General features: G+C 40.1%; 1 protein-coding gene across 1 annotated transcript in view; it reads right to left on the bottom strand.

The window, feature by feature from the left end:
* Window positions 1-3,986: 3,986 nt before the first annotated feature.
* Window positions 3,987-27,723, bottom strand: part of LOC134540968 (protein O-mannosyl-transferase TMTC2-like) — a 42,063-nt gene continuing 18,326 nt past the window's right edge. The window contains exons 7-11 of the mRNA XM_063384060.1: window positions 26,900-27,144; window positions 22,509-22,649; window positions 19,331-19,415; window positions 11,834-12,012; window positions 3,987-8,576 (exon numbers count right to left, since the gene is read on the bottom strand). Of these exons, the coding sequence (XP_063240130.1) occupies window positions 8,382-8,576; window positions 11,834-12,012; window positions 19,331-19,415; window positions 22,509-22,649; window positions 26,900-27,144 (845 nt within the window). The 3' untranslated portion in view covers window positions 3,987-8,381. The remainder of the gene's footprint in view (window positions 8,577-11,833; window positions 12,013-19,330; window positions 19,416-22,508; window positions 22,650-26,899; window positions 27,145-27,723) is intronic.

The raw sequence follows: 27,723 nt of genomic DNA, 5'->3' as shown, positions 1-27,723 counted from the left end.
ATTTGGGATCAACTGTTCTTTCAAGTTTTCATGCCATGGAAGGGGTTTGCATCAAACCATCCTAAAATCCGATTTCCTCGTTTTTTTTTATATCATTCAAATTATGAGTCAACTATTGGATCTACAGGCATTGTTGTGTGCTAGAAATAAAGCTAAATAGATTTGCTACAACTTTACTCCTGACAATATTCCTGGTAGGATCAGTATGTTCCCCTATATATTGCTCAAAGGTCCCTTTATGAAGAAAAGAAAAAAAAAATTGAAGACTGTATTTTGAGAACTGTGAGACGTACATACCTGCAGTTGAGCTCAAACTGTAGTACATTTAGTCTTATTTAAAAACGGTCGGACTGAGTTTATTGCTACCACGTGTACTGTTGAAATTATAAGAAAAAAAGTACAAACATTTTGCTGTTTTTTTTTTTTTTTTTTTTTGCGATTATCTCAAAACGCACAAGGAAATTTTGTTCAGATTCGGATTCAGCATCCAAAAAAAAAAAAATAGGGAATGATAATAACAGACTTGATTTTTTTTTGCAACGAGGAGCCGTTTAATGACTCCTTTTGCCTGGGTTATGACGTAGGCTTGCCATACGTCCAGGTTTGAAGCTGTTGTCCCGGTGTCCCGGCCGGTTTTTTCCGCGTCCCGGTCAGCGGTTAATTAACGGCCGAAAAATGTACTTGAAAAAATGAAAACAGGTTGAACAGAACTATTAGCCAATACGCAGCTCTTCAATCACTTTTCTGTTCAAAGGGGTCATCTTTCCAAATCTTGGCACAGTTTTAAGAATATAATATGTTTTGTTTGCCAGGTTCATCGGCCCCTGTAGAAAGAATATTTTTATTAATGAACAACGCTTAGGGGAGACATGTTTTTTTGTTTTTTTTACTGAAAGAATCAACTCTACGAGCTTTGTTGACACGCAAAGTAAATTTTTATCCCTCTTGCTTAGACTTTAATGAAATAATTAAAAATAAAAAGTACATTTTAAAAGAAGCCTACATTCAAGCCAAATGTATGAACGGTTGGGAATGGGAAAATATTTTTTTTTGTTTATTAACATACTAATAATAATAAGTATAATGTAAATAAATATAATGTTAAGAAATATAATGTTAAGAAATTTAATGTAAATAAATTTAATGTAAAACACAATAAAAAAAGTTGTCTGAAAAATGTTTTTATCTTTATGAGAATTTCAAGCTTTAATTTTTAACATATTTTTTCTCATATTTTTTTCTAGGGTCTCCACCCCCACCCCTCCCCTACTTCTCAACCCACACAACAATCTAGCAATGAACAAACAGCTGTCCCGGTTTGACTCGGAGAAATTAAGGCAAGCCTAGTTACACATGCTTTGTGGTAATGTTCAACACTCACTATTATACCACCAACAACCAAGGTTCTACATAATATGTACTTTGTTACTGACCTGCGATATCTTCTCTCGTTCCTTGCACATCTGATCCCACGATTCCCGCTTGCATTGTTTAAATATTCAATTACGTACATTAACACACACACACTTTCGACATCACTAAACACCACATACAGTAGCTGCTGTCAACGTGATTTAATTAGTATTTTTAAGACACCGCGCCGCTACGTATTCAAAACAGCCACACGCAACAATAGAACCGCTGTCAATTACGAGTGTTTTTTTGCTGAATATTCTTTCGGCCCAAATCTCTGAAGAAGGCAACAAGTAAATTTATCACACGCGATCCTGTAAAACAGCTGAGCAAGAAGAAATCACCGAACAGAAAAAAAAAATGGTAACCGCTCCGATTCAACAATATAGTGTGGCACCGGCCTTAGACTCAGCGAAGTACGCGGGCGAGTCCAATTGGTTTCAGAGACAAGAAAAAAGGGGTGTGCAGGGAAGTAGTCGGGCGAGTCCAATTTGGTTTTCAACGGCAGGTGAAGGGGTGTGCGCATGAGCTAAAATAACACGTAACTTTATATATATATATATATAGGGAACTTACCTTCGTTTTGTCATAGATAACTCATAAAGGGATTTTGGTATAAAAACTTATAGCATACCCAATTCTGCTTGGTACAGTTAGTAGTGTAATCGGCAGGTGTCTTGGAAAAACACAATCGACACTAGTCACGTTGCCGGGAAGCCTACGATTCACTCGTCCTTCTGGAATACTCACGTTGGCAAGCCATCTTTTCACAGACGAGAGAGCCAAACCCGAAGTTTATGCTAGCTTTTTTTTTTCCGTACCACAACAGGTGTATTTATTTGGGGAAAACCGTTTACATGATTTCACAGTTACTTTAATGTAGCTATCCTAACCAAACCAACCGTCCACAATGTTTTAAAGTGTTTATAATGTAGCTAACCAACCTAATTGACCATTAGTTATCATGAGTTGTATATTTATTTACAATGAACAAAAAAAAATCCCCGAAGATGCACGATTTGCGTTTGGCTCTCTCGTCTGTTGAAAGCAGAGATTAGAGAAATCTCTGGTTGAAAGAAGGCTTGCCAACGTGAGTATTCGGGTATGTCCAGAAGGACGAGTGAATCGTAGGCTTCCCCACGTGGCCACCGTGCGCGTTAGTGAAGTGAATATTCACAGATAAAGAGGGACAGGACATTTTTAAGGTTAAGGCGGTTTTACAATAGCCCCGTCGTCTGCTTCCGACGCACTTTCGTCCTTCGACACCAGCCAAGCGATTTACAACTTGACTTCATCCGTCCGTCGGAATATTTTCCCAAACTAGTGCTGCCAACAATCAGTGTTTTCTCTCGCTCGCTCTCTCTCTCTCTCTCTCTCTGAGACTCACATACAGATGTTGTTCGCTATTTGTGCACGTACGTATTTGTGTTAGCATTTCCTCGGGAAAAAAAATTCAGTCTCGTTATTAAATTGTTTGGACATGAGTTTTAAGAACCGCAATGTTATTGTAAAGAACATCTGAACGACCTGCACAGACACCACAGGCCTGCATTCTGGTGACAATTGACTGCCGCAGCTGATATACCATAGATATAATCCATCCGTCAGCCCGTTCAAAGTTAGAGTTCGCCAAGCTTTTGACGGACGAAAGGACGACGGACAGACAGACTGACAGACGGACAACGGACAGTCGGAGGCGACGGGCTATTTCAATTCCGCCTTTACGCTAATCTTTTAAACTTGCGTAAATCAAAAATTGAAAGTTGACCTTATTTACTATTGTTCGCAATGTCTTCAATGGAATCTAAGAATGCATTAACGGGTTTATGACAGCTAAAAATATTATATATAACCCTACCGGACATGTCAATACCAATTTTCACAATTCTAATGCTAACACCGAATCCGATATCCGAGTTTTAGAGTTGCGAATTACGAGTTTCGAAGTATGAGAAAGTATACGAACTCGTGCACTGCGGTTGTAAAGATGTTTTAATTCAAAACTTTTTAAAAAAAAAAAACCTCGCCATCCAGCAATATTCATTACATACGTTACACATGTTAACTCCGTTACTAGTCACTGCCGTTACCCTGGTGATTCTGATGTTACTTTACCAGCTATACATAATCTTCACTTCAAAAAGTTAAATAGTACAAGGTGTTTTAATAGCAGAGGTTTTTTTTTTTAAGTTAACGGACCCCTGAGCATTTTCCTGTATACTTCCGTGTCTACTTCCACTTCTACTTCCCTTCTAATTCCCTATATCCCCCCCTCCCACTCCTTCCAAACACTTGTCAGTGGCACTTTCTGTGATGTTACAAGCTTTGTTTCGTTCCGAAACTAAAAATGTACCTTAGTGTTGCAAATTTTCTTTCTTTCATAAATAACTATTTGTTAAGTTGTAACATTGTAATTGTTAAAAACTTAATTTCTGTGGTGTTCAAGCGTTTTTCTTCATTAGTTGTTAATGTTGGTGGTTCTTAAATTTTGATTCATGTAAAACTAAATACAAGTGGTGTTGTTCGAAATTAATTAAATAGGTAACATATACTTATAAAGAACTAAAATTAGCTAAACAAATAATTGTGGTATTTATTAATAAAAATATTGACACATCTTTAATACACAATATTAAGCTCTTAATACAGCCTTATTACAAAGATATGACAAAGGCAAAATCACATTCGAAACAAAGCTACATCAATAAGTGATACAAAAATTTTATTTTTATAGTAAATCTGCTAGATTAAAAATATTTTATAGAGCAATAGCTAAGAAAAAAGTTATTACATCATATGCAGTAGTTCTAGTGAATGCAATAGTCATTAAAAACAATACACACATGAAAAAGGCTACACAATTAGTGGAGATGTCTTAGTCTAATGTAAGGCAAAATGCAAATTCCACCGTCCTTTGAACGTAAAGCTAACTTTGGGCCACTTTTAGATTCAGTTAAGTAAAATCTAAGCAAAAACTTTGCAGCTTAATTAAATGGAAAAATACAATATTTGCCTCAAGTCACGCTTGTGTTAGCCGGCCTTGGGTACTTAATTGTAAAATGAGACTACGTAATTCTTTTTGAGTTATGGCTGAAAAATTGTAAGGCTGTGAATTTTTTTTTTTTAAGTAGAGTGTAACATTTGCAAGTGAAACAATCTAATTATCACAAAAAAAATGCACAAAAAATGCTGCTTAAATTTATAAAGGCCATTTTCCAATTCTTGAAAGCTGTGGGGCCCTAAAATTTGTGAAGGTCAGATATTTTATAAAGGGTCAAATCTCGGAAGGGGGGGGGGGGGGAAGAGAGATAATGGCTGCGGGGTATGGAAAAACAAAACGTGGGTTTCGGCAACCTCTACCCTGGTAAATTTTAAAAATAAACTCATTAAAACTACGTTTCTAAACCAAACTTGGATCTTCAATTTCCACATTGTTTTTGATATTTTATCTTTAAAAAAATGTGCTATTCTTTCCTGATACTGGGTTAGTGTTATGGATAATAACGATGAAATTCCGGTGAAATCAGGTCATTATATCAGACAGTTAAATCTATGAAAGTTTTTCTAGTACGAAATCTCAACTTAAAATATAAGATATGTAACAGCTTTTTAAATTAAAAGCTAAAAACATTTTAATAAACAAAAAAAATTTTGAGGTAAAGCTGAAAGTTTTTTAAAAGCGGTGACTGTTTAATTTCACCAAATTGCCGTCAAATTTTTATAAATACGACAAATTTTCACAAAATGGTGACACGTTAACCAAGGAGGTTGCCGAAATTTGTTAAGATAAGTCTGTTAAATTTGTAAACAGGGACTGTCAGATTTCCAAAACCGCTTGCGGTATGAAAAGAATACTGTGCGTGAAGAATTTCTCATCTAATTCTGTTCACACAAAGATTCATAAAATGTGTACTTCCAACAGCCTAACCATCTCCATAACCTCTGCTACACAAGATGTATGAAAGTGAAAACTATCAGAGGTTCGACTACGTTAGGGGACAGTCAATTCTCGTTTTAGTGAATACACACATAGGTAAGTCTGTACTTTAAGGCATAACGAGTATCTTCATCACTTATGTGATTGCTTAATCTCGAAAGTGAAAAAAAAAATGTTGCCTAGTCACTGTCAACTATTTTGCCCTAAGTCCATAAAAGAATGTTCCAGTTATAAATTTTAATAGTATCAACTATAAGCGTTGTAGTGTGCTGGTTCAAGGTAATAAGTAGAGGGTGAACGTGTAACCTTTATTTGGCAACAGGATGGAGCCCCTCCCCCTAGGAATCTCTTTGTACGAGAGTGGTTGAACGTCCAAGTCCCTGGCCGTTGGATTGGTTGTAATGGTCGAGACGACAGAGCTCTTTTTCGCTAGCCTCCACGTTCACCTGACATAATGCCATGCGATTTTTTTTTCCTTTGGGGCTTTATAAAAGATCATGTCTACGTTCCGCCGCTACCTAATGATTTCCTAGAGTTGAGACACAGAATCTAAGAGGCTATTTGCTTCCATTACTCCGGACTTGTTAACCAACGTGTGGGAAGAATTGGACTTTAACGAGGATTTATGCCGTATAACTAAAGGTGCATATATCGGACATTTGTAAGAAAATTTAGGTAAGTTTACCTTCAATTGTATGTATGATTTATTTAAATAGACTAAATTAAAAAGTTATAATATACCATTGAAACTGGGACATTCTTTTATGGACACATGTATATTCTTTAAGCACACTATTACATACATACTTATTGAGACGAGATTCATAATTGGTCCCATTGCATGATACATAATATCTCAGAGGAATGCTACTGAAACAAATGGGCTGAAATAGTATCTCCCTAGCAGCAACAAGTAACTTTGTGCCTCACACACAGGGCCGCAACTAGGAGGGGGGGGGGGGGGCAAGCGAGGCATACGCCCCGGGCGCAAAGCTGTGGGGGGCCGAAATCGCTTGCATTGTAATTCCTACTACAACTGGTAGTGGGTTCATACATGGAAGTTACAGTAGCACAGAAACTGTTACATGTAGGTATGGAAAATGCTTAAATAGCAGCATTTTTCCGTGGGCGGGCCCCCGGTCATCCGCTTTATTAGTGTGGTATGTACAAAAAAAGAAGGGGGGGGGGGGGCGCATGAATCCATTCATGCCCCGGGTGCCAGAGACTCTAGTTGCGGCCCTGCTCACACATTCTGTCATGTTTTCATGTAGCCCTGGGCAGAAAATCCATGGAGGTTTTAGCCTATGGAATGACTGTGTTCTGGAGTGGAAGTCAACTGGCTAGCAATTTGATTGCAATACATATCAAGGCTATATATACTCAGAATTCTGTTCAATAGCTTGAAAAGAATTCACTAGGAAGAATCGTCAAGATGACATTATGTAGTGAACAATGCTAAACAATCATAATACCAAAATACCTGCAATAAAATAGTGTTAAACTTCATTATTAAGTGGTTTGGCTTCTGGGTTGTAGTCGCGTCCAAGGCGGATATATTCGAATATATATATATTTTTTTTTTTTTCGAAATTTTGCCCACTCGAAATAACTAGTCCAGGCTTTTCAAACCAAAATATCTCTCTTCGCTTTAACAGTTTTGCCAGCGAAAACCTAGCAACCAAATTTCTCAAGTATTTCTCTGCAGTTTAAATCGCTGCCTTCTTGCATAGCCTTTAAATTTGGGACCAATTTTTTTGAACACTAAAATGCGCAGAATTTTTCTGTCTACTTTAATTACTTTTCTGTATTCTATACATTTACCTGAGGTTGTCGAAAAAAATCAAACTGGTTTTGCTTCTTTCCCCCTCTTTCCCTTTGTCAGAACATGTTCCATTCCAAACACCTGTTGCAGTACTGGTGTTTTCAGCGACGCCACACGTCAAATTTCCACGGAATGTGTCGCAGCATCGTAAACTACGTACATCTCACCCGCTTGCTCCACGCAGCGGTGTAACATGCGGTTTGAAATTCCCGACGTAGGATCCATTCCGTAAATCTGATCGCGTGGCTCGGACCCCCAAGACATCCACGCGCGAACGAAGTTATCAGGAGAGAGACCGCTGCTTGACTAATTCCCTTTACACTGTCGGAGGGGATCAACACCGCAGGTTTTCTTGCCTCTTGTGGCCTCGCACACACGGCGCTGCCAGGCTCGACGAGGGTCCTTGCAGCATTCCCTGAGCAACAAACTTCCCGAGAATCTCCCGGCGTTCGGCTAACTTCAACAACCATCTACGCTACAAAATACATGACGTCCAGCAGCGTATACCATCGCAAATTGATACAAACATCAGGAAATCGACTAACGAATCCATCAGCCACAGATACAATCGGCAACAGACATCAATTGTAAGCGGATAGCCACCGGAAGCGGATAGCCACCGGAAACGGATAGCCGCCGGAAACGGATAGCCATTGTAAACAGACAGCCATTGTAAACAGACAGCCATTGTAAACAGACAGCCATTGTAAACGGATAGCCATTTTAACGGATAGTCATTGAAAACAGCTAGCCACCGGAAACGGATAGCCATTGTAAATGGATAGCCGCCGGAAACGGACAACCGCAATAAACGAATAGCCGCCGGAAACGGATAGCCGCCGGAAACGGATAGCCGCCGGAAACGGATAGCCATTGTAAACAGATAGCCACCGGAAACGGATAGCCATTGTAAACGGATAACCATTGTAAACGGATAGCCATTGTAAACGGATAACCATTGTAAACGGATAGCCATTGTAAACGGATACTCATTGAAAACAGCTAGCCATCATAAACCGAAATCCATTGTAAACGGATAGCCACCGGAAATTGATAGCCATAGGAAATGGATAGTCGTAGGAAACAGATGGTAATCGTAAACAGATGATCATCGGACAGATAAGGTCCGTGAGCGATACCACCGGCAACCAGAGCCGCCAGAGCAGCCGACAGTATCACAGAGAGACACGCCGCCTCCGGGAGGTGACGTCACGTGTGCTCGCGCTCCTCGAGCTCCAGCCGCCCCCGCAGCCGCCCCCGCAGCCGCCCCAGCTTGCGGAGGTTCTGCAGGGAGACGGCGTCGTCTGGCTGCAGCCTGAGCGCGCGGCGGTACAGCGCCTCCGCCTCCCGGAGGCGGCCCGTCACGTGGCGCAGCGCGCCCAGGTTCGACAGGGCGGCGGGGTCCTGCACCATGCCCACAGTCATCCACATGGTCATCCACATCACACACAAGGGCGTTTCATCTGGCAACCGATACCATCGGCGGCCAATACCATCAGTATCCGTTACCATCAGTATCTGATACCATCGGCAACCGATAGCATCAGCGGCCATTACCATCAGTATCCGATACCATCGGCAACAGATAGCATCAGCGGCCAATACCATCAGTATCCGATACCATCGGCAAAAGATAGCATCGGCGTCCAATACCATCAGCATCCGATACCATCGGCAACAGATACCATCAGCATCCGATACCATCGGCAACAGATAGCATCAGCGGCCAATACCATCAGCATCCGATACCATCGGCAAAAGATAGCATCGGCGTCCAATACCATCAGCATCCGATACCATCGGCAACAGATACCATCAGCATCCGATACCATCGGCAACAGATAGCATCAGCGGCCAATACCATCAGCATCCGATACCATCGGCAACAGATAGCATCAGCGGCCATTACCATCAGTATCCGATACCATCGGCAACAGATAGCATCAGCGGCCAATACCATCAGTATCCGATATCATCGGCAGCCGATACCATCGATGACAAGAGATAAATCTTGCAACCGATAGCACGGCAGCCGATACCACCGGCGAAAGATGCCATAAACGGCCTTATAACATAAGCGACAGATGCGATTAGGTCACCAATTTCTCTGGCATCAGGTTTTTAACAAAAAAAAAAACTTATTTTAGCAAATATTATTTTGCCAGTGCTATTTCATTACAGTGTTTAAAATCATGGGTTAAAATCACTCGGGGGATCCCGGAAGAATTAAGACGCTCCCAATTGAGTGTGACTGTGAAACGGGGTTGATAAACGTTAACATAAAAACCCATGGTTTTTTTTGACGTGACGTCTAATAAATCGATGAACGCCGACTGCACGCACGAAAAAGTGTCCCGTAACGCACCTTGTCCCGTTATGCTGTGTCCCGTTACGCTCATTGTACGCTTGCGCCGCATCTATCTCTCTTACACTCGATTAGAACAACCATCGATTTGACTTTTTCGAGGCACATTAAACTTTAAACACTCCCATTCTTTTCCTACTTTTCCTATCATCGTCCTATCCTTAACAGAATAACACAGATTGGAAGAAATTAAATAGAAAACATGTATAAAAGTTATACTAGTTAAAATAATCTCTTCGTTAAAGTAATAAACATATTTGAATTAATGAGTGCAAATAAAAGTAAATTTTTCAATTAAATTGTAGATTTCATTTCACTCCTTCTTTATATCCATACAAAATAGTGATAATTCAATAAAAATGATTCAATTTTATTCATAAAAGTATGCAATCATTTCATCAATGTTTTGTTATGACGTTGTCACGTTAAACTATCGACCGTAAACCGACATTACAGACAACCAATTTTTTTTTTTGGAAAACTTTCTGTATATTTTGAAGTTTTCTGCTTATCGTACGCATACAAGCCAAAATATGGACTGTATACAACATAACAGTCGACTGACACAAGCGCAGCACAGGCCTTTCAGATTTGTGCTCCTGTTCGGAATATCTTTTAAAACAAACTTACGATTTTTTTTTACGAGTAGTAACTTAGCTCTCGGTGGGAGTAATTTCGTCAAGAATCATAAATGTTTAACAACCACGGTGCTGCCATCTGTGGCGGATGGCGCGAACCAAAGTTCACAAATCCAAAGGGAAACTTTAAAGTATTAACTGCTCAATGAATTTTTAACTAGATGAGCAAAATTTTATTAAAATTTCTTGTCGAAAAAGCTGAGGGTTTGGTTGTTTTTTTTCGTGGTTACCAAAACCGAATCATTTTAAAGACGACGTAATGCTCCGGTAGAGAATTCTAACGGCGGGTGAATGAACTACGTGAGATTCGCGTCCAGAAATGTGGTTGAAAACGCTATTTCGGAACATTCAACATGCACGACATTATTTAAAATGAATTAGAATCTACGTTAAAATTCGGTATCAGAGTTACGTATTGCAACAAACACGAGAACGGGTGGGATTCGCACGTTAAACGAGGTCAGATGTGACAACACGTCTCCGGCGAGTTACCCACTCTTGTGTTCAAACTAAAGTTCCTCCCTGACGACATGATCGCGGGGAGGAGAGAAAAAGGGGGGTGGAGGAGAGAAAAAGGGGGGTGGAGGAGAGAAAAAGGGGGGTGGAGGAGAGGAAAAGGGGGTGGAGGAGAGAAAAGGGGGGTGGAGGAGTGAAAAAGGGGGAGAGGGGTGGAGGAGTGAAAAAGATGGAGAGGAATGGGGGAGGAGAGAAACGGGGGGATGAGAGAAAAAGGGGTGAGGAGAGAAAAAGGGGTGATGAAGGAAAAATGGGGGAGGAGTGAAAAGGGGTGAGGAGAGAAAAAGGGGTGAGGAGAGAAAAATGGGGGAGGAGTGAAAAATGGGGGAGGAGTGAAAAGGGGGGAGGAGAGTAAAAGGGGAATGCGCGAAAAGGGGGAGGAGAGAATAAGGGGAGGAGAGAATAAGGGGGAGGAGAGATTAAGGGGGAGGAGAGATTAAGGGGGAGGAGAGATTAAGGGGGAGGAGAGAATAAGGGGGAGGAGAGAATAAGGGGGAGGAGAGAATAAGGGGTAGGAGAGAAAAAGGGGTAGGAGAGAAAAAGGGGTAGGAGAGAAAAAGGGGTTGGAGAGAAAAAGGGGAAGAGAGAAATGGGGGAAGATAGAAAAGGGGGGAAGATAGAAAAGGGGGGAAGAGAGAAAAAGGGGGAGGAGAGAAAAAGGGGGAGGAGAGAAAAAGGGGAAGGAGAGAAAAAGAGGGAGGAGAGAAAAGGGGGTGGAGATTAAAAGGTGTGGAGAGAAAAGGGGGTGGAGAGAAAAGAGGGAGGGGAGAAAAGGGGGTGGAGAGAATAAGGGGGAGGAGAGAATAAGGGGTAGGAGAGAAAAAGGGGTAGGAGAGAAAAAGGGGTAGGAGAGAAAAAGGGGTTGGAGAGAAAAAGGGGAAGAGAGAAATGGGGGAAGATAGAAAAGGGGGGAAGATAGAAAAGGGGGGAAGAGAGAAAAAGGGGGAGGAGAGAAAAAGGGGGAGGAGAGAAAAAGGGGAAGGAGAGAAAAAGAGGGAGGAGAGAAAAGGGGGTGGAGATTAAAAGGTGTGGAGAGAAAAGGGGGTGGAGAGAAAAGAGGGAGGGGAGAAAAGGGGGTGGAGGAGAGAAAAAGGGGCGGGAGGAGAGAAATAAAATGCTGGGGGAAGGAGCGACGCGCGCACCTGGGGTCTGATGCCGGCGGCCATCTCGTAGAGTCTCCCCGCCTCCCGGAGGTCGCCGGAGAGTCGCAGGCTGGCCGCGGCTCGCACCACGTCCTCGTAGTCCGCCCCCGACAGCGACACCGCCGCCAGGAAGCTGCGCGCCGCCTCCGCGGGCCGCCCCCGGTCCAGCAGGAACTGGCCTGCGACAGCGACGACGCGTTGTATATAACAAAGTTAGTAGTATAAAACAACTAGTTTCAGGTTGGGAAGCCGAGTGGAGCCAGCGTACCGCCATTTTGGATTGTGACATCAAGTCAGCCATATTGGGTTACCTTGAACCGGACCGTCATTTTGGATTCCACATTTGTGAATTATAACGTCACACCCGCTATTTTGTTTTCCGCCATTTTGAATTATGACATCAAATCCGCCATATTGAAAATCTGTAATTAGTATCCAAAAAAACGGAAAACAATTTCTACTTATAAAAATATATTTAATTACAATTTTAATAAAATTGCACTAACATCTGGAATGCTCGGTTCGAATGAGGCGAGGACAAAAACAAATGGTAACAGGTTCTTCCACATGCTTCCCACCAGGTTTTTTTTAAAATTTATTTCATCAGATACGTTTGAAATCACCTTTCTCCATATATATACATACGGAAAATGTATGCGGGAAAAAAAATTTTCGGGTCAATTTTTTGACTATTCACATTTTAAAAAAATACTTTACTTTCTTAGCAAGTAATTAGTTTTAATTAGCCTACTTTTCAAATAACTTGCTGAGTTAGCAAATAATGTTTTACAGTACTAATCAAATTTACCGGATTTATAAAATTCAACATTGCCGCCTTTCATTTCGAAATAATAAAAGTAAAGTTATAACAGGCTTAAGCTGGATGATATCAACATGGACGTATTGTTGAGAGTTTAGAGTTAATGACGGTTGCTCGGTCGAAAATCCACGCGTTTGTAAACGGAACACAAAGTTGTTGTTTTGTTGGGTTTTTTTCGTGCGATTCTCTTGTGCCGTTTCCGAAAGAGATCAAAAGCGACTGTTGAAAAGAACGAGAGGATACCTTCCCGCCTGCGCGTAATGGTCCATTACTTCCGAATGTTGTTGCGGACCGTAATGAAAAACAGAAGAAAGAAACCACCCCAGCTAACCCTGGCGGCGATAGGGGGCGCGCGCGCGCTCGTCCCTAATACTGACAAATGTAGCATGGCGTCCGACGCACCCCTACCCCCACCCCCTTCTTCTCTTGTCGACGACAAAGGGAGTGGGAGGGGGCGAAAGCCACCCTCGCATTAATCCCCGCAATAACGTCCAGACGGCCCCGCGGGGCTAATACGCCCCCTCGATGTTCATGTGCGCCCTCCGTCCTAACCTCACTTTCCTTTTCCCCCCTCCGCAGCGACCCTTCGCACAAGGTTTCCCCCCCCCCTTGGCCACTCCCCTCGCCAAGAGCCAGAGGAGGGTAGGGAAGAAGTCTGCTTGACCACGGAGGCGAGAACTCGAGGGTGAGTTCCGAAGAAGCGTTCCGTTATCAAATGTCCGCTCGAAACCATAACATAACCTCAAAAAAGTCAAGACGGCGCGGCAGACTGAATTCTCGAGGAAGCCGCCTTTTCACAGACGAGAGAGCCAAACGCCCGATCGTGCATCTTCGTTTTTTTTTTTTGTTTTTTTGGTTCATTGCAAATGTGTTGATAAAGGATACTAATGGTCAATTAGGTTAGGTTAGCTACATTATAAATACTTTAAAACATTGTGGACGGTTGATTTGGTTAGGATAGCTACATAAAAAAGATACGGAAAAAAAAAGCTAGCATTAACTTCGGGGAACTTCGGGTTTGGCTCTCTCGTCTGTGAAATGAAGGCTTCCCGAAGTCTCGGCTTCGATCGGTTCAAACAAAACTGCATCCAAATACACAGAGATGCGTCCGTTACACACACCCACACACCTACACACATCATACATCCGTTAGCAAACGCAGCTACAATGTAAAGTAAAGCATTTCTAATGAATTGGACAGTATCCGAATTCTTTAACTGACCAGTTGACAGTTGGCCGTACTGATGTGCACGTGGCCATCTTGAGTCATGAAATCTACGAATGTTCAGCAAAACGTAAATAACAAAGACCAACTTAAAAAAAAAAAAAGGGTGTGTTAGCCTATGTATCAAAATAATTATTTTGTCACGGGGGAAAAAAGTAGTATTATCAGAATAAACGCCATAATAGCATATGAAGCGTAAAAAAAAAAAAAAATATGCAGATATAATTTTCTTCTTTGGAAATTCGATCTTCGTATCTATTGCTTAACTCCATACACCGCGCAAACATAATAAACAAAAGAAGTGAATAGACTGCGCACAATCTAGTCAACACGCACATTTTCTTATCAATATATGTAATAAAAGTCAGTGTGGTTTTCACGTGAGTGCCTTTAACACCTCACAACCAATCCTTGCAGACCTGTGTGAGTTATATAGGTTGGTGAAGAAGGTTATAGTTTAGTACGAAAACTACGTGATTTTACAAAAAAAAAAATTCTAAAAGTTCCCCTGGACCGGATCGGACATAACGTAGAATGAATGTAGACAGGCTAAAAGTTTCTTGTCTCTCTACTGGTTGACCAACGCAGCGCTATCTTTACATTTCAATGTTAACTCATCATTGTGAGATTGTGAAGCCAATATTTTAAAGTATTTTATATGTCGCATGTTTTTAAGTATTAAATAATAGTTGTACTACTATAAAGTTAATAATATTCAATTAGAGAATATTGTAGATGTTCTGAAATTGTATAAAATGTTATAGAAAGTTGTAGAATGTTTGAAAATATTCAAAGAATACGTTCCAGCTTAGAAGAGTAGGCCTATATAATTAGCCTATATTATGTTATATAATATATATTTATAATATATATTTATAATATATATATATATAAACTAAAAAACCTATAACCAAAAACATAGTTTTAGTTATGCTTAATTAAAGTACTACTAAGGCATGTTCGCCCGCGCAACATGCATTTACTAAAATTAGTCTAGTCTGTAGGATGTTTAATTTTCTCTCTTTTAGTCATAGGTGCTGCTGTCTGGAGCGGATGTGAGTGGTTCGTGTTACTCTCACCGCCAGGGGCGCCTGCGTCCCTGGCCAGCGAATTCCAGTCCTGGACAAAATCAAAAATCAAGGCGGACCACGAGTCCAAGTACCCAACCCCCGCATGGTAGACTCTTTATACTCTGGCCAACTCTTCATCCAGACCATCCTCTGTCTCCTGTACTTTCCTACACTTAATGCATGCAAACTTGCATCCCGCATGAAAGTGCCCAGGGTTTTCCCTGTGCCTATGCAGGTTTTACCTGGGCCCAACTTAACTAGTAGTTTAGACTAGAGATAAGAGTGAGGGGAGTTAGTCATGGCAACAATCGCTGCCATGGCTGGCCAATCCCCTCCTAGCACATGATGCATGCGACCCTCTCCCTGCATGGCTAATCCCAGCATGACTAAGGCGTGATAGGCTTCGGCCTGAGACGCACTTAGGTCCCTCCCTAACCCGGACTATATAAATACAGTTTTTTTTTTTCTTGTAGATGTACAAATGTCTGCAATTTTTTGTTTTACGTGAATGACTGTTACATTTACTCCGCTCCGCCCCCCAAAAAAAAAAAAATAAAACGCCCATCACAACGAAGTTGATGGTTGTATCGATAACACGTTGTTTCCAAGCGAGAAGCGCATGCAACTTGTCTGAAGGTCCGCCCGAACGCACTCCCAAACTGCAAAGGGGAGAGGGGGGAATTTTTGTTTTTCCAACCGGCCCCTACTAGGGGTAGTAGCTCTAATTACACCTTCCCTCACCAACGAACACCCCTTTTCCCTTCCCCATACACGAATGAACGTTGCAATTAAACCTCCACCCCCCCCCCCCCCTTTTCCCGTGCAAGCAACACGCGCGAACAGACAGAACGGTGCGTACACGGGAAATGCTTCCTGGGGGAGAGGGGGGGGGGGGCGAACAAGGGGGTGAAAACAACCCTTACAATGGCTGCGACGTGCAGGCATATTATTTGTCCTGGGGCATCAACCCTTCCACGGGCATTCTTGCGAAGGGAAGGTGCGACTATGCGGAATCTATTTTAATTGCATGCTACATAATTGCACTGTTTGGTTTTTTTTGTGAAGTCACTAACTGCACCCTACGTTTGAACAGTTTAATTTAACTAAAAAAAAAAAAAATTGTGCTCCTGAAACTTCTTGCTTTTTAGGCACAGATAGAGATGATTTATTTTTCATTTTCATTCAAACTATCGGCATAAAAATGTGATGATTATTAACTCAATTGCACAAATCAACAACTCTTTCCCACACCAATAAATCATCTGTAGATTATTTAAATTAAATTAAATAAATATGGTAGCGTCAATAGTTAGCTGTTACGAAAAATGAGTAGACAAACACAAGCAGCGTTACGAGAATCCCGTAGCATCACTGCTGCGTCATTTCTACCTCTCCCCTGCCGTCTCCCCTTCCGGCCGTCGCAACTAGCAGACAGCATGTATTCACATATAGATTGGTTGGATTAGGTCAGCGACATTTCAAATATTGTAAATTCGTTAAGGCGTCACCATTTTTTTTCCAGTCCGGCCGCGAAGTGGTATACAGTTCTTGTGTTGTAATCGTTTTAAAACTATTTTTTGTGTAACGTTGGTGAAATCAATAAAAATTAACTTTAATGGGTGACATTCTAAAGAAAAAAAGAGGATTAAGGCTACATACCACCGATGAATCCAAAACCATATACCACATGATTAAATGCTTTCAATTCATGCTAAGAAAGATATAAAATTTTGCCTTTAGGTTGGTATAGGTAAACCATTCAATAAGGACTCGTTTGGTAGAGAAAAACTTTAATAAAAATGAAATATTTTTTATTTTTATATTATAACAGTTTCCTTTAGACTATTTACAACTCATACATCACATTGAAGGGTCGCTAACCTTATTTTTCTTACAAATGTTCAATACGCGCACCTTAAGTTACACGGCACACATCCAACATAAAGTCCAAATCTTCCCAAACTTTGGTTAACAAGCCCGGAGTGATGGAAGCAGTAGCCTCTTCAATGCTGTGTCTCAGCTCTGGCAAATCATTAGGTAGTGGCGGAACGTAGACGCAATCTTTTATAAATCCCTAATGGAAAAAAAAATCGCATGGCGTTTATGTCATGTGAACGTGGAGGCCAGCGAAAAACAGCTGTCCTCTCGACCAATCCAATGTTCAGGGACTTCGACGTTCAACCACATTCGTATACAGAGAGATTCAAATGGTGAACGCACGTTGAAATGAAATTACAGATTCACTCTTAGCAAAATGTTGAAGAAAAATGAGCACTTTACGCTTAGGAGTCGCCATTTTTGCGTAGGTGGCGCTGCAAGCGAGAAAACAACAAAGCAGTTACTCACGCATGCGCGCTTATCTAAAGCTGTTTTGAGTTATGTACTCTTCATTTGTGACTTTGAACAAACTCTCTGCAACCCTTAGGTCGGTATGCCAAGACAAAAAAAAATAAGGATTTAAGTGTTGGGTATGCTACACCTGTACCCTAACTTCCATTTCCAGTGCACGATAGGACACGGGTAGTCCTTTATTTTTAGGCAACCAATTTTGACGTGACAACGTCTAATAAATCGATGAATGCCGACTGCACGCAAGAAAAAGTGTCCCATAACGCACATTGTCCCGTTACGCTGTGTCCCGTTACGCTCATTGTACGCTTGCGCCGCATCTATCGCTCTTCCACTCGATTGGAACAACCATCTTTTGAGTTTTTCGAGGGACATTAAACTTGAAACACTACCATTCGTTTCCTACTTTTCCTGTCATCGTCCTATCCTTAACAGAATAACACAGATTGGAAGAAGTTAAATAGCAAACATGTATAAAAGTTATAGTTAAAATAATCTCTTGGTTAAAGTAATAAACATATTTGCATTAATGAGTGCAAATAAAAGTAAATTTATCATTTAAATTGTAGATTTCATTTCACTCCTTCTTTGCATCCATACAAAATAGTGATAATTCAATGAAAATGATTCAATTTTATTCATAAAAGTATGCAATCATTTGATCAATGTTTTGTTATGACGTTGTCACGTTAAACTATCTTCCGTAAACCAACTTTACAGAAAACGAATTTTTTTATGTCATATCTGTTGCCTTTCTGTTGCCAAAATTACGCGCATGCTCAGAGCTCACTTTTCCCTTGATTTCGTCCGGTTGGCTGAACCGCATCTGGCGCCATTAACTCGTATAGAGTAATTTATTTGATCATCGGGAGACGTATCAAGCGTTTTGGTTGTGCCAAATGTAACTTTATGACAGCGCAACTATCCTGGAATACATTTTGTAACACTTCAATGGTCATAACAAGAAATGATCGCAACTATAAAAGTACTTGAGAAAATTACTCAATTTAATTCGAACGACGGTGCTGCTATCTGTATATCTATATATCTATATATCTAGCGTGGCAAAATGTATCGATGGTTGCCAAACATCCACTGTAATGCATTGAAACCAGTTTCTAGCCTCGCTCAGGGCACAAGTTTATTAAAACGGTTTCTTTTTTTTCGTTACCTGGCAAGGATTGGGTTTGGACACGTTCTGGAATACGGCCTGCGAGTTAGGTTTACAGTTTTATCCCAACAAGGTAGTGATTATTCGCAACCTTACCTGAATGTCTTGGAATATCGCCCTTACGAATGATACCATTAAAATTTATAACTGAGGCATGCTTATATGGGGAAATACTTTGGTTTATGATACTTCACCACTGGTTTCAGATAAGATACTATTAAAATTTATAACTGATGTATTATTTTATGGGGACATACTTTGGTTTATGATACTGCACCACTGGTTTCAGATAAGATACTATTAAAATTTATAACTGAGGCATTCTTTTATTAGGACATACTTTGGTTTATGATACTGCAGCACTGGTTTAGGATAAGATACTATTCAAACTTATAACTAAGAAATTATTTTATGGGGACAAACTTTGGTTTATGATACTGCACCACTGGTTTCGGATAAGATACTATCAAAAAATATAACTAAGAAATTATTTTATGGGGAAATACTTTGGTTTATGATACTGCACCACTGGTTTCGGATAAGATACTATTCAAATTTATAACTAAGAAATTATTTTATGGGGACAAACTTTGGTTTATGATACTGCACTACTGGTTTCGGATAATATACTATTAAAATTTGTAACTGAGGCATTCTTTTATGGGGACATACTTTGGTTTATGATACTGCACCACTGGTTTCGGACAAGATACTATTCAAATTTATAACGGAGGCATTATTTTATGGGGACATACTTTGGTTTATGATACTACCAAACTGGTTTCGGATAAGTCCGCAGACAGATCTGGTTTCGGTGAACTTCAGGCCACCCTGCAAGAAGAAGGGTGGAGGGGAGACTCACCGTAATGCCTATGCACGGCGGGATCTCCAGGAGCCAATGTCTGCGCTCTCCGGTACCAATGCTCCGCCTCCACCAATCGCGAGCTCTGGAAAGAAACACGCACACACACAGAGTCACACAAGCATAGCCAAGGTTCTGAGCTCTGGAACAAACCCAATACAGTTTCCAGAAGTGTTACGAGTAGAGACCTGAAAAATTCGCGGGTTCATTTCGTGTTACGCTAAAATTCAAATAATTATACCTTAGTGATGCTTCTGTCATTGGTTCACTGTTAATCTGGAGGAATGAGGGCCAATTAGAGATACTCATAGAAGTGTCGAATCATAGGCCACCCATTCGAGATGACTCACAAGTCAGCAGCCAATGAACAGTTGGCATTTGCCCGAGTATGTAGAGGATATTGGAGTCTATCCTGGAGGTCATTGAAACCGCGAATTTTTCCGGTCTCTAGTTACGAGGCTTCAGAATAACGTGTTTAATGAGCAATTGACGCATCCACAGCCAAGATCTCGCCATACCCAACTGTCACCATACATCCACATAATTTCAAGTGGAACAAATATGGCACCTGATCGCATATGCTGTTGCAAAGTTCTCTTCCTTATCGTTACATTTTTTTTCTAAGTGAAACATTTTTTACAGCTCGTAGAGTAATGTCAGAATCACAGGATAACGGAGTTAACACGTGTAACGTACGTAACGAATATTTCTCGATGGCGCCGGATTTAAAAACAAATACATAAATAGGTGTGTGACCACCATGTGCAGAATAGAGGAATAGAACATTTTTTGGTGTGGTCTAATATTTGAAACATGCGTAATCATGCGTTGAAAGTAAACCTTCATATACTAGAGTCTGTTTCATGTCTTCAATGTAATATAATACTGTGTATTAATAGGTTTACGATTGCTGAAATATGTTACATGAACTCTATTGAAAATGTCTATACAAATTGTCACGATTCTACTGCTAACACCGGGTACGACCACAGAGTTGGGATTATGAGACACGTGGTTTAGAGTTTAAAACGTGTGTAACAGAATGTGAAGGTATGTGAACGTTTTTAAAATCTTTAAACATCTGTAAAGATGTTTCACTTTAAAACTTTTTTTTAAAAAAAACGTGTCATCGAGCAATATCCGTTACATACGTCACGCGTGTTAACTGCGTTGCCTACTCACTTCCGTTACCCCGCGCTTCTGGTATTACTCTACCGAATGTAAAGAATGTTTTATTTCAAAAAGGTGTTACTTAAAATCCAAGGATTTTTTTTTAAATCAGAGGTGGAATTAATTTTTGTTTATATGTAAACATAATTTTAAATATGACTCATTTTTTCTACATGGCCTAAATAGATAATAATTTTATTCATTTCTCTACTACATAAAACGACTTATCTAAGATCTTTTGATTTTTTTTCTTTCAAAAATTGTAGCTTTCCTTCGTGGAAAAACTTAGAGTAATAATAATATATATACACATACACACAAGCACATAAATCTTTGGCTACTATTCAAGTAGAGTTTACTTTTCTCTGGTGGCTTAAATACCTGTATTTTTAGTCTTTTTGTGATTTTAAAATTTATATATCTCTGAATCAATCATATGCTCTTTAGAAAAACCAATAAAAAATAAATTACCGCGCTTTGTTAAGTTTTAATTTTTTTTTCGTAAAATTTCTCTAATGTTTTCATTATACGTTTAACATACCGAGCACGCCAACAGATTAGCATAAAAGAGACCGGTGGCACTCGAGCACAAGTTTTCTTTCGTCAGAGTCAATTTTTTTTTATTCCTGAAATAATGAAATATAAACTGAATGTTGCTTATTGTGAATATGTAAAAAAAAAAAGGGGGGGGGAATTATATATATATGTATATATTTATTTATTTATCCATTTTCTTAGCACCCAATAGACTCAGTTGATGAGCAGTGGCTCTCTGAATATAGGGCTTGTCAACATGGTTACAATTTTTATGAAATACATGTATATGATTACATACACTATTTCTAATAGATGTACAATATATACATTAGCTAGCAAAAAAGTTTATTACAAATTTCTAATAATGGATATTATGTTAAACAATTGAAATAAGTATTAATTAGCAGAGTTTGTTGAACATTAGATCAATTAGATCAATCTGTATGTTTCTAGTCCTATTCACATTAGTCACCGTAGTTCACATCATAGTTAAAATTCACTCACTTTGTATTATGTTATACACTATGAACTATTTATACAGTCACAATTGAACTTTACATTCATGCAATTATTTTCACATGACATTTCATAGAGAAATACTTATATTTACACAATCATATATACATATATACATGTATACATATATCTCCGAGGGTTGGAAGAAGCAATATGCTATGGGTTCTCCCGCGAACAGAAAGACGCTGTGTGAAGCTTTCTTTTCACAGACGAGAGAGCCACACCCGAAATTCCCCGAAGTTCATGCTCGCTTTTTTGTTTACATGATTTCACAGTATCTTTAACGTAGCTATCCTAACCAAATCAACCGTCCACAATGTTTTAAAGTATTTATAATGTATATAACCTAACCTAATTGACCATTAGTTATCATGAGTTACAATGAACAAAAAGAAATTGGTTGTCTGTAAAGTCGGTTTACGGACGATAGTTTAACATGACAACGTCATAACAAAACATTGATAAAATGACTGCATACATTTATGAATAAAATTGAATCATTTTTATTGATGAAATCTACAATTTAATTGATAAATTTACTTTTATTTGCACTCATTAATTCAAATATGTTTATTACTTTAACGAACAGATTATTTTAACTATAACTTTTATACATGTTTGCCATTTAACTTCTTCCAATCTGTGTTATTCTGTTAAGGATAGGACGATGATAGGAAAAGTAGGAAAACGAATGGGAGTGTTTCAAGTTTAATGCGCCTCGAAAAAAGTCAAATCGATGGTTGTATTCAATCGAGTAGAAGAGAGGTAGATGCGGCGCAAGCGTACAATGAGCGTAACGGGACAATGTGCGTAACGGGAAACTTTTTCGTGCGTGCAGCCGGCGTTCATCGATTTATTAGACATTGTCACGTCAATAAGGGGGAAATTATATGTGTACATGTACACATATATCTCCGAGGGGTCGGTAGAAGCAATACGCCGTGTGTCCACTCACGTTCCTGGCCAGCATCTGGCCGTAGGAGAGATGCGCGGCCACGTGGCCCGGACTCGCCGCGAGTGCGGCCCTGAACCACGACTCGGCGAGCGAGTCCTCGCCCAGCCGGCTGTACGCCTCGCCCAGCGAGTTGAACAGGCTCTGCGAGGGGCGGGAAAAACAACAACGAAATAAAAAAAAAAATTCCCTGAAAAGAAAAATTAGTAATATATATATATATATCAGGGGCGCAACAACAGGGGGGGGGGGGGCAAGGGTATTTTGCCCCCCTCCCCATCCGTCTGAAACCTTGAAGTGGGGGCAAACGGGGGCAAAGAAAGTGCTGTGTAATCAATTTTTTAGATGATAAAACTGCTTAAATAGCACCATTTTCCACCTTGAAATACAAATTTTCCCGGGGGAGGACCCCCGGACACCCCGCTTCAATAGGGGGATCGATGATTCTTTATATAAATGTATATTGCACCTCCTTTGGAAATTTAGTTGTTGCGCCCCTGATATATATATATATATATATATATATATATATATATATATATATATATATATATATATATATATATATAAAAATCTTTGGCTGGATAATTTAACTTTTGAGACAGATTTCTTACGCTGAGGCGTGTGCCCCGCCTCGCGCGAGTTTAACCTTGTTTCGCTATAATTCTGTCACTGTCACTTAGGACGTATTTCTTTCTTTAGCTCTAGTTGCCCTTCAGTTGTATTGCCCACTGAGCAGTAGTTTGTGTTTAGTCTGTTCTTATTATACTGTGTTCATATATTCATTTGGGTAATCTAATCTGCACAGAGACGCGGGGGCAAATATTTATTACACTAGTACCGCGCGTTACAGGCTTTGGCTGGGTTGCAGTACCTGAGTGAGCACAAATGACAGTTGGCAATGGTCAGTACCTTTTATGGAAGAGTTGGTAGCAAGTGTCGTGTGACGCGTAGCGCGAGTGCGCTGTTGGCGGCTGTGGCGTCAATGACTGAGACCGAGACGAGTGTGTGGGCCGGCGTTTTCCTTTAAATATTAATTTTTGACATATATATTTCTGTAGCAATGTTATATTTTATAGTGTATTTTATTTTACTTTAAACTTATGTGATTATTGCAATATTACTCAAGTTATTTTTATTAATTTATTTGGTAATTATTACAATATATATATATTTTTTAAATGTTCACATCAGTCGAAATTCCGCGCGTACATTAAAGTGACTAGATGCACTCAGGCACCAGTTTGCTTTTAGTATTTCTGTTTAATCGAGTGAATTGTAGTCAAAGTATAAAAAAGAAAATTGGATATAAAGAATATTTTTTTTTAAAAAATCTCCCCCCTCCCACGGAATTCCCGACCAGTCGCCGGAAAAAAAAAACACACCCAAAGTTAAGCCACTCGCTCGTGCAGTGTATGGAAGTCTTAAAAATTCTGTCTACTGTAAACAACTGTCAACAATTTCGATTGAACAGCAACCAACTGTTAACGAATTCGATCGAACTTAGCCCAACTGTTTACAAATTTTAACCAATGTAACTCACTGTTAATATATGACCAATTAAACTAGCTCTTAACATATTATAACCAATATAAACATTTCTCAAAAAGTATATTCAATGTGACTAATTGTTAACAAGTTATATCGAATGCATCCAATTGTTCACAAATTTGGTAACTGTTTCTTATTGTGTATACAGCTGTTGTTAAAAAAATTATTAAATTACAGAAAATAGTTGGATGTGTTTTGAGATGCAAAGTTGTATAACTACCGAAATAAATTTGAATTTTTGAATATGTATAAACCTCTGAGGAACATATTTATCCTAGGAGAAATTGTTCAACATAACATATCCAATTGTATTTTAAAGAAGTTGAATGTGTTTGTGATGCGAAACTGTGCCATATTTGAAATTATCAATTTAACAAACATGAGAATTTATTATCGAAACTAGTAATAAGATAAATCTTTTAAAAAAATTCTACCTTTGGCACATCTGTAATTTTTTATTTGTTATCTACTCTTTTTATATTTGTCTATAACTGCATTATCGTTTCTCATTTATCTTTTGTGTTGGTGCTTGTAGTAATGTGTACAACTCCTGATGTTTCCATATATATGTACATATATACGGAGTCTGTACTTGTCAAAGCTAGTTTTAACCATGTCTTACAGTGATTATTTTGTTTGGGTGTTTTTGGTGCCTGCTTTGCAGTACCAGCCTTCCTGCTCTATTATGTATTACTCTGTTATAAATTATTCTTATATTTTTTATGTAACCATTGCGAGTATAACTAATAATAAGTGTTACCGTTGTTGTTGTTATTTGTTCGTTTGTTTTTGTTTCTTGTCTTTCATAGATGTGTGACTAGTTAGTGGTTGTGTATGTCGGGTCTGCCTGTCTTGTAACCACTACTTGTGGGTGGTGCCTACCATGTGTGCCTGCTGCTATTTTATTGTTTCTTTTGTGTGTTTTGTTTCTGTCCACCAGTTCCAGGCATGTTCGAAAGTGAAACTTCTTTGGGCGCAATGAGAGTAAAATTTCAAATCCGAATTTTAATGCAACGTTTTCGTGAAAAATTGTTGTGAAACTTTTCTGACGCCGAAAATACCAGAGAACAGGTACTTGACCAAGGATATATAAAGAGAGCACTATGCTATACAAGTTGATGGGCTCGTATTTCGTTCTCCTCTTTGTGCGGTGATTCGTCCCCCACCATAAAAAAAAATAGAACCGAGAGAAATATATGAACGAAATAGTAAGACAAGAGTGTCTTGTATCAGGAAAAATAGATATAGGTATGCTGTACAGTCAGCTGTGAATGCCTTGAATTTTGTATTTGCTACCAGTTCGCTCGCGTTCCTCCTTGTTCAACCAGCAGCGTAGAGAGCGCTGTTGAGACAGTCCCTGCATTTCCCGCATAGATAGCGCTGCCTGTCATGGATATCATATTTCGTTCAGAGATTCGTCGTGTTCCAAAAGGCAGAATTGTTTGAAGAAACCGTAAGACGCACAGTTTTTTTCTTTGTGATGTATTTCAATAGAGAGTATAATTTATTGTTAATTAATCATTATTGATTGATCAATAATTATTGATACCTATCCTGATCGGTTATTTTGAAGTGAGTAATAATTTTGTTTAAAAAAAGTCGTGTTCATTTATAAAATTGTCTTCTTTACCTCTCTATCGTTTTCTCTCGGCCGTTTTACCCCTTACGATGTGGGAAGCCTTCTTTTCACAGACGAGAGAGCCAAACGCCCGATCGTGCATCTTCGGTTTTTTTTTTCCGGTTCATTGTAAATAAATATGGCGGTGTTGATAAAAGGATACTAATTGTCAATTAGGTTGGGTTAGCTACATTACAAATACTTTAAAAAATTGTGGACAGTCTAATTGGTTATGATAGCTACATTACACATACGGAAAAAAAAAACCCATGAACTTCGGGGAACTTCGGGTTTTGGCTCTCTCGTCTGTGAAAAGAAGGCTTCCCTTACGATGTACTTACGAGTCGAGGTTTGAATCACCAAAGAAGTGTCACTTCTATCACACGCACTGAGTTACATGCACTCTTTTTTTTTTTAACATGAACTGTGAAACGTTGATGTAAATGGGATTGCAACCAGGGGCGCAACAAAATATCCAAAAGGGGGGGGGGGGGGCAATATACCTTTTTATAAAGAATCATCGATCCCCCTATTGAAGCGGGGTGTCCGGGGGTCCTCCCCCGGGAAAATTTGTATTTCCAGGTGGAAAATGGTGCTATTTAACAGGGGTGCCCACAAGGGGGGGGGGGGGGGAGGTAACGACGCAAACTGCGTCATTAAAATATCAGGGGGGGTGGTTAAAAGACGAGAAAAATGTATATATTATTTACATAATTATAGCTTCTAATGTGAAAATACGATTCTGGTGCTTTGATAATTGAAAGGGATCTTGTAAATCAAATTAGCAACCCCGCACTTTCCTCAACAAAAGCAGTTTAGCATCTGTCGGTTCAGGATGGAAATATTACTTGATATGACCAAAATTATTATTAGAAAATCAGTTTTAATTAATGCAAAATGTGATAAAATATAATACTAAAAAAGTATAATATTATAAAATAATAGAGTAAATCATTTAGAAAATGGCATAAAAAAATTCGGAGGTGGGAGGGGGCGCATCATTAGTTTAGGGGGGGGGGGGGTGAGTCATAGTGTTTGGGGGGGGGGGGTGGGCACCTCTGTATTTAAGCAGTTTTATTATCTAAAAATTGATTACACAGCACTTTCTTTGCCCCCGTTTGCCCCCACTTCAAGGTTTCAGAGGAGGGGGGGGTGGCGAAATACCCTTGCCCCCCCCCCCCTTGTTGTTGCGCCCCTGATTGAAATGAGAAGGGCGGGTAGGCACCTGCGCGGGGTAGCGCGGCGGCAGGGAGCGCACGGCCCCCAGGAACACGCGGACCGCCTCCTGGGGGCGGCCCCGGGCCAGCGCCAGCCGCCCCCGCTGGAGGCGGCAGCCCGCCACCGCCGCCTCGTGCGAGCCGGGGTCCTTGAGGCCGGAGCCGTCCAGCGAGCAGCACGCCGCCAGCACCGCCTCCGCCTCGGCGTCCCTGCCGACCCCGCCGAGCGCCGCCGCCAGGCCCAGGTGCGCCGCTGCGGGCAGTCGGGCAGTCGAGCAATCGAGTATTCGAACAGTCGATCAATCAAACAGTCTAGTATTCGAACAGTCGAGCAATCAAACAGTCGAGTATTCGAACAGTCGAGCAATCAAACACTCGAGTATTAGAACAGTCGAGTATTCGAACAGTCGAGCAATCAAACAGTCGAGTATTCGAACAGTTGAGCAATCACACACTCGAGTATTCGAACAGTCGAGTATTCGAACAGTCGAGCAATCAAACACTCGAGTATTCGAACAGTCGAGTAATCAAACAATCGAGTATTCGAACAGTCGAGCAATCAAACACTCGAGTATTCGAACAGTCGAGCAATCAAACAGTCGAGTATTCGAACAGTCAAATAGTCAAACAGTCGAGTATTCGAACAGACGAGTAGTCGAACAGACGAGTAGTCGAACAGACGAGTAGTCGAACAGACGAGTAGTCGAACAGACGAGTAGTCGAACAGACGAGTAGTCGAACAGACGAGTAGTCGAACAGACGAGTAGTCGAACAGACGAGTAGTCGAACAGTCGAGTAGTCGAACATACGAGTAGTCGAACATACGAGTAGT

Source organism: Bacillus rossius, chromosome 17 (genome assembly GCF_032445375.1).
Source record: "Bacillus rossius redtenbacheri isolate Brsri chromosome 17, Brsri_v3, whole genome shotgun sequence".
Taxonomy (NCBI): domain Eukaryota; kingdom Metazoa; phylum Arthropoda; class Insecta; order Phasmatodea; family Bacillidae; genus Bacillus; species Bacillus rossius.
The sequence above is the reverse complement of the archived record's forward strand: the minus strand, read 5'-3'. Positions and strand labels throughout refer to the sequence as shown.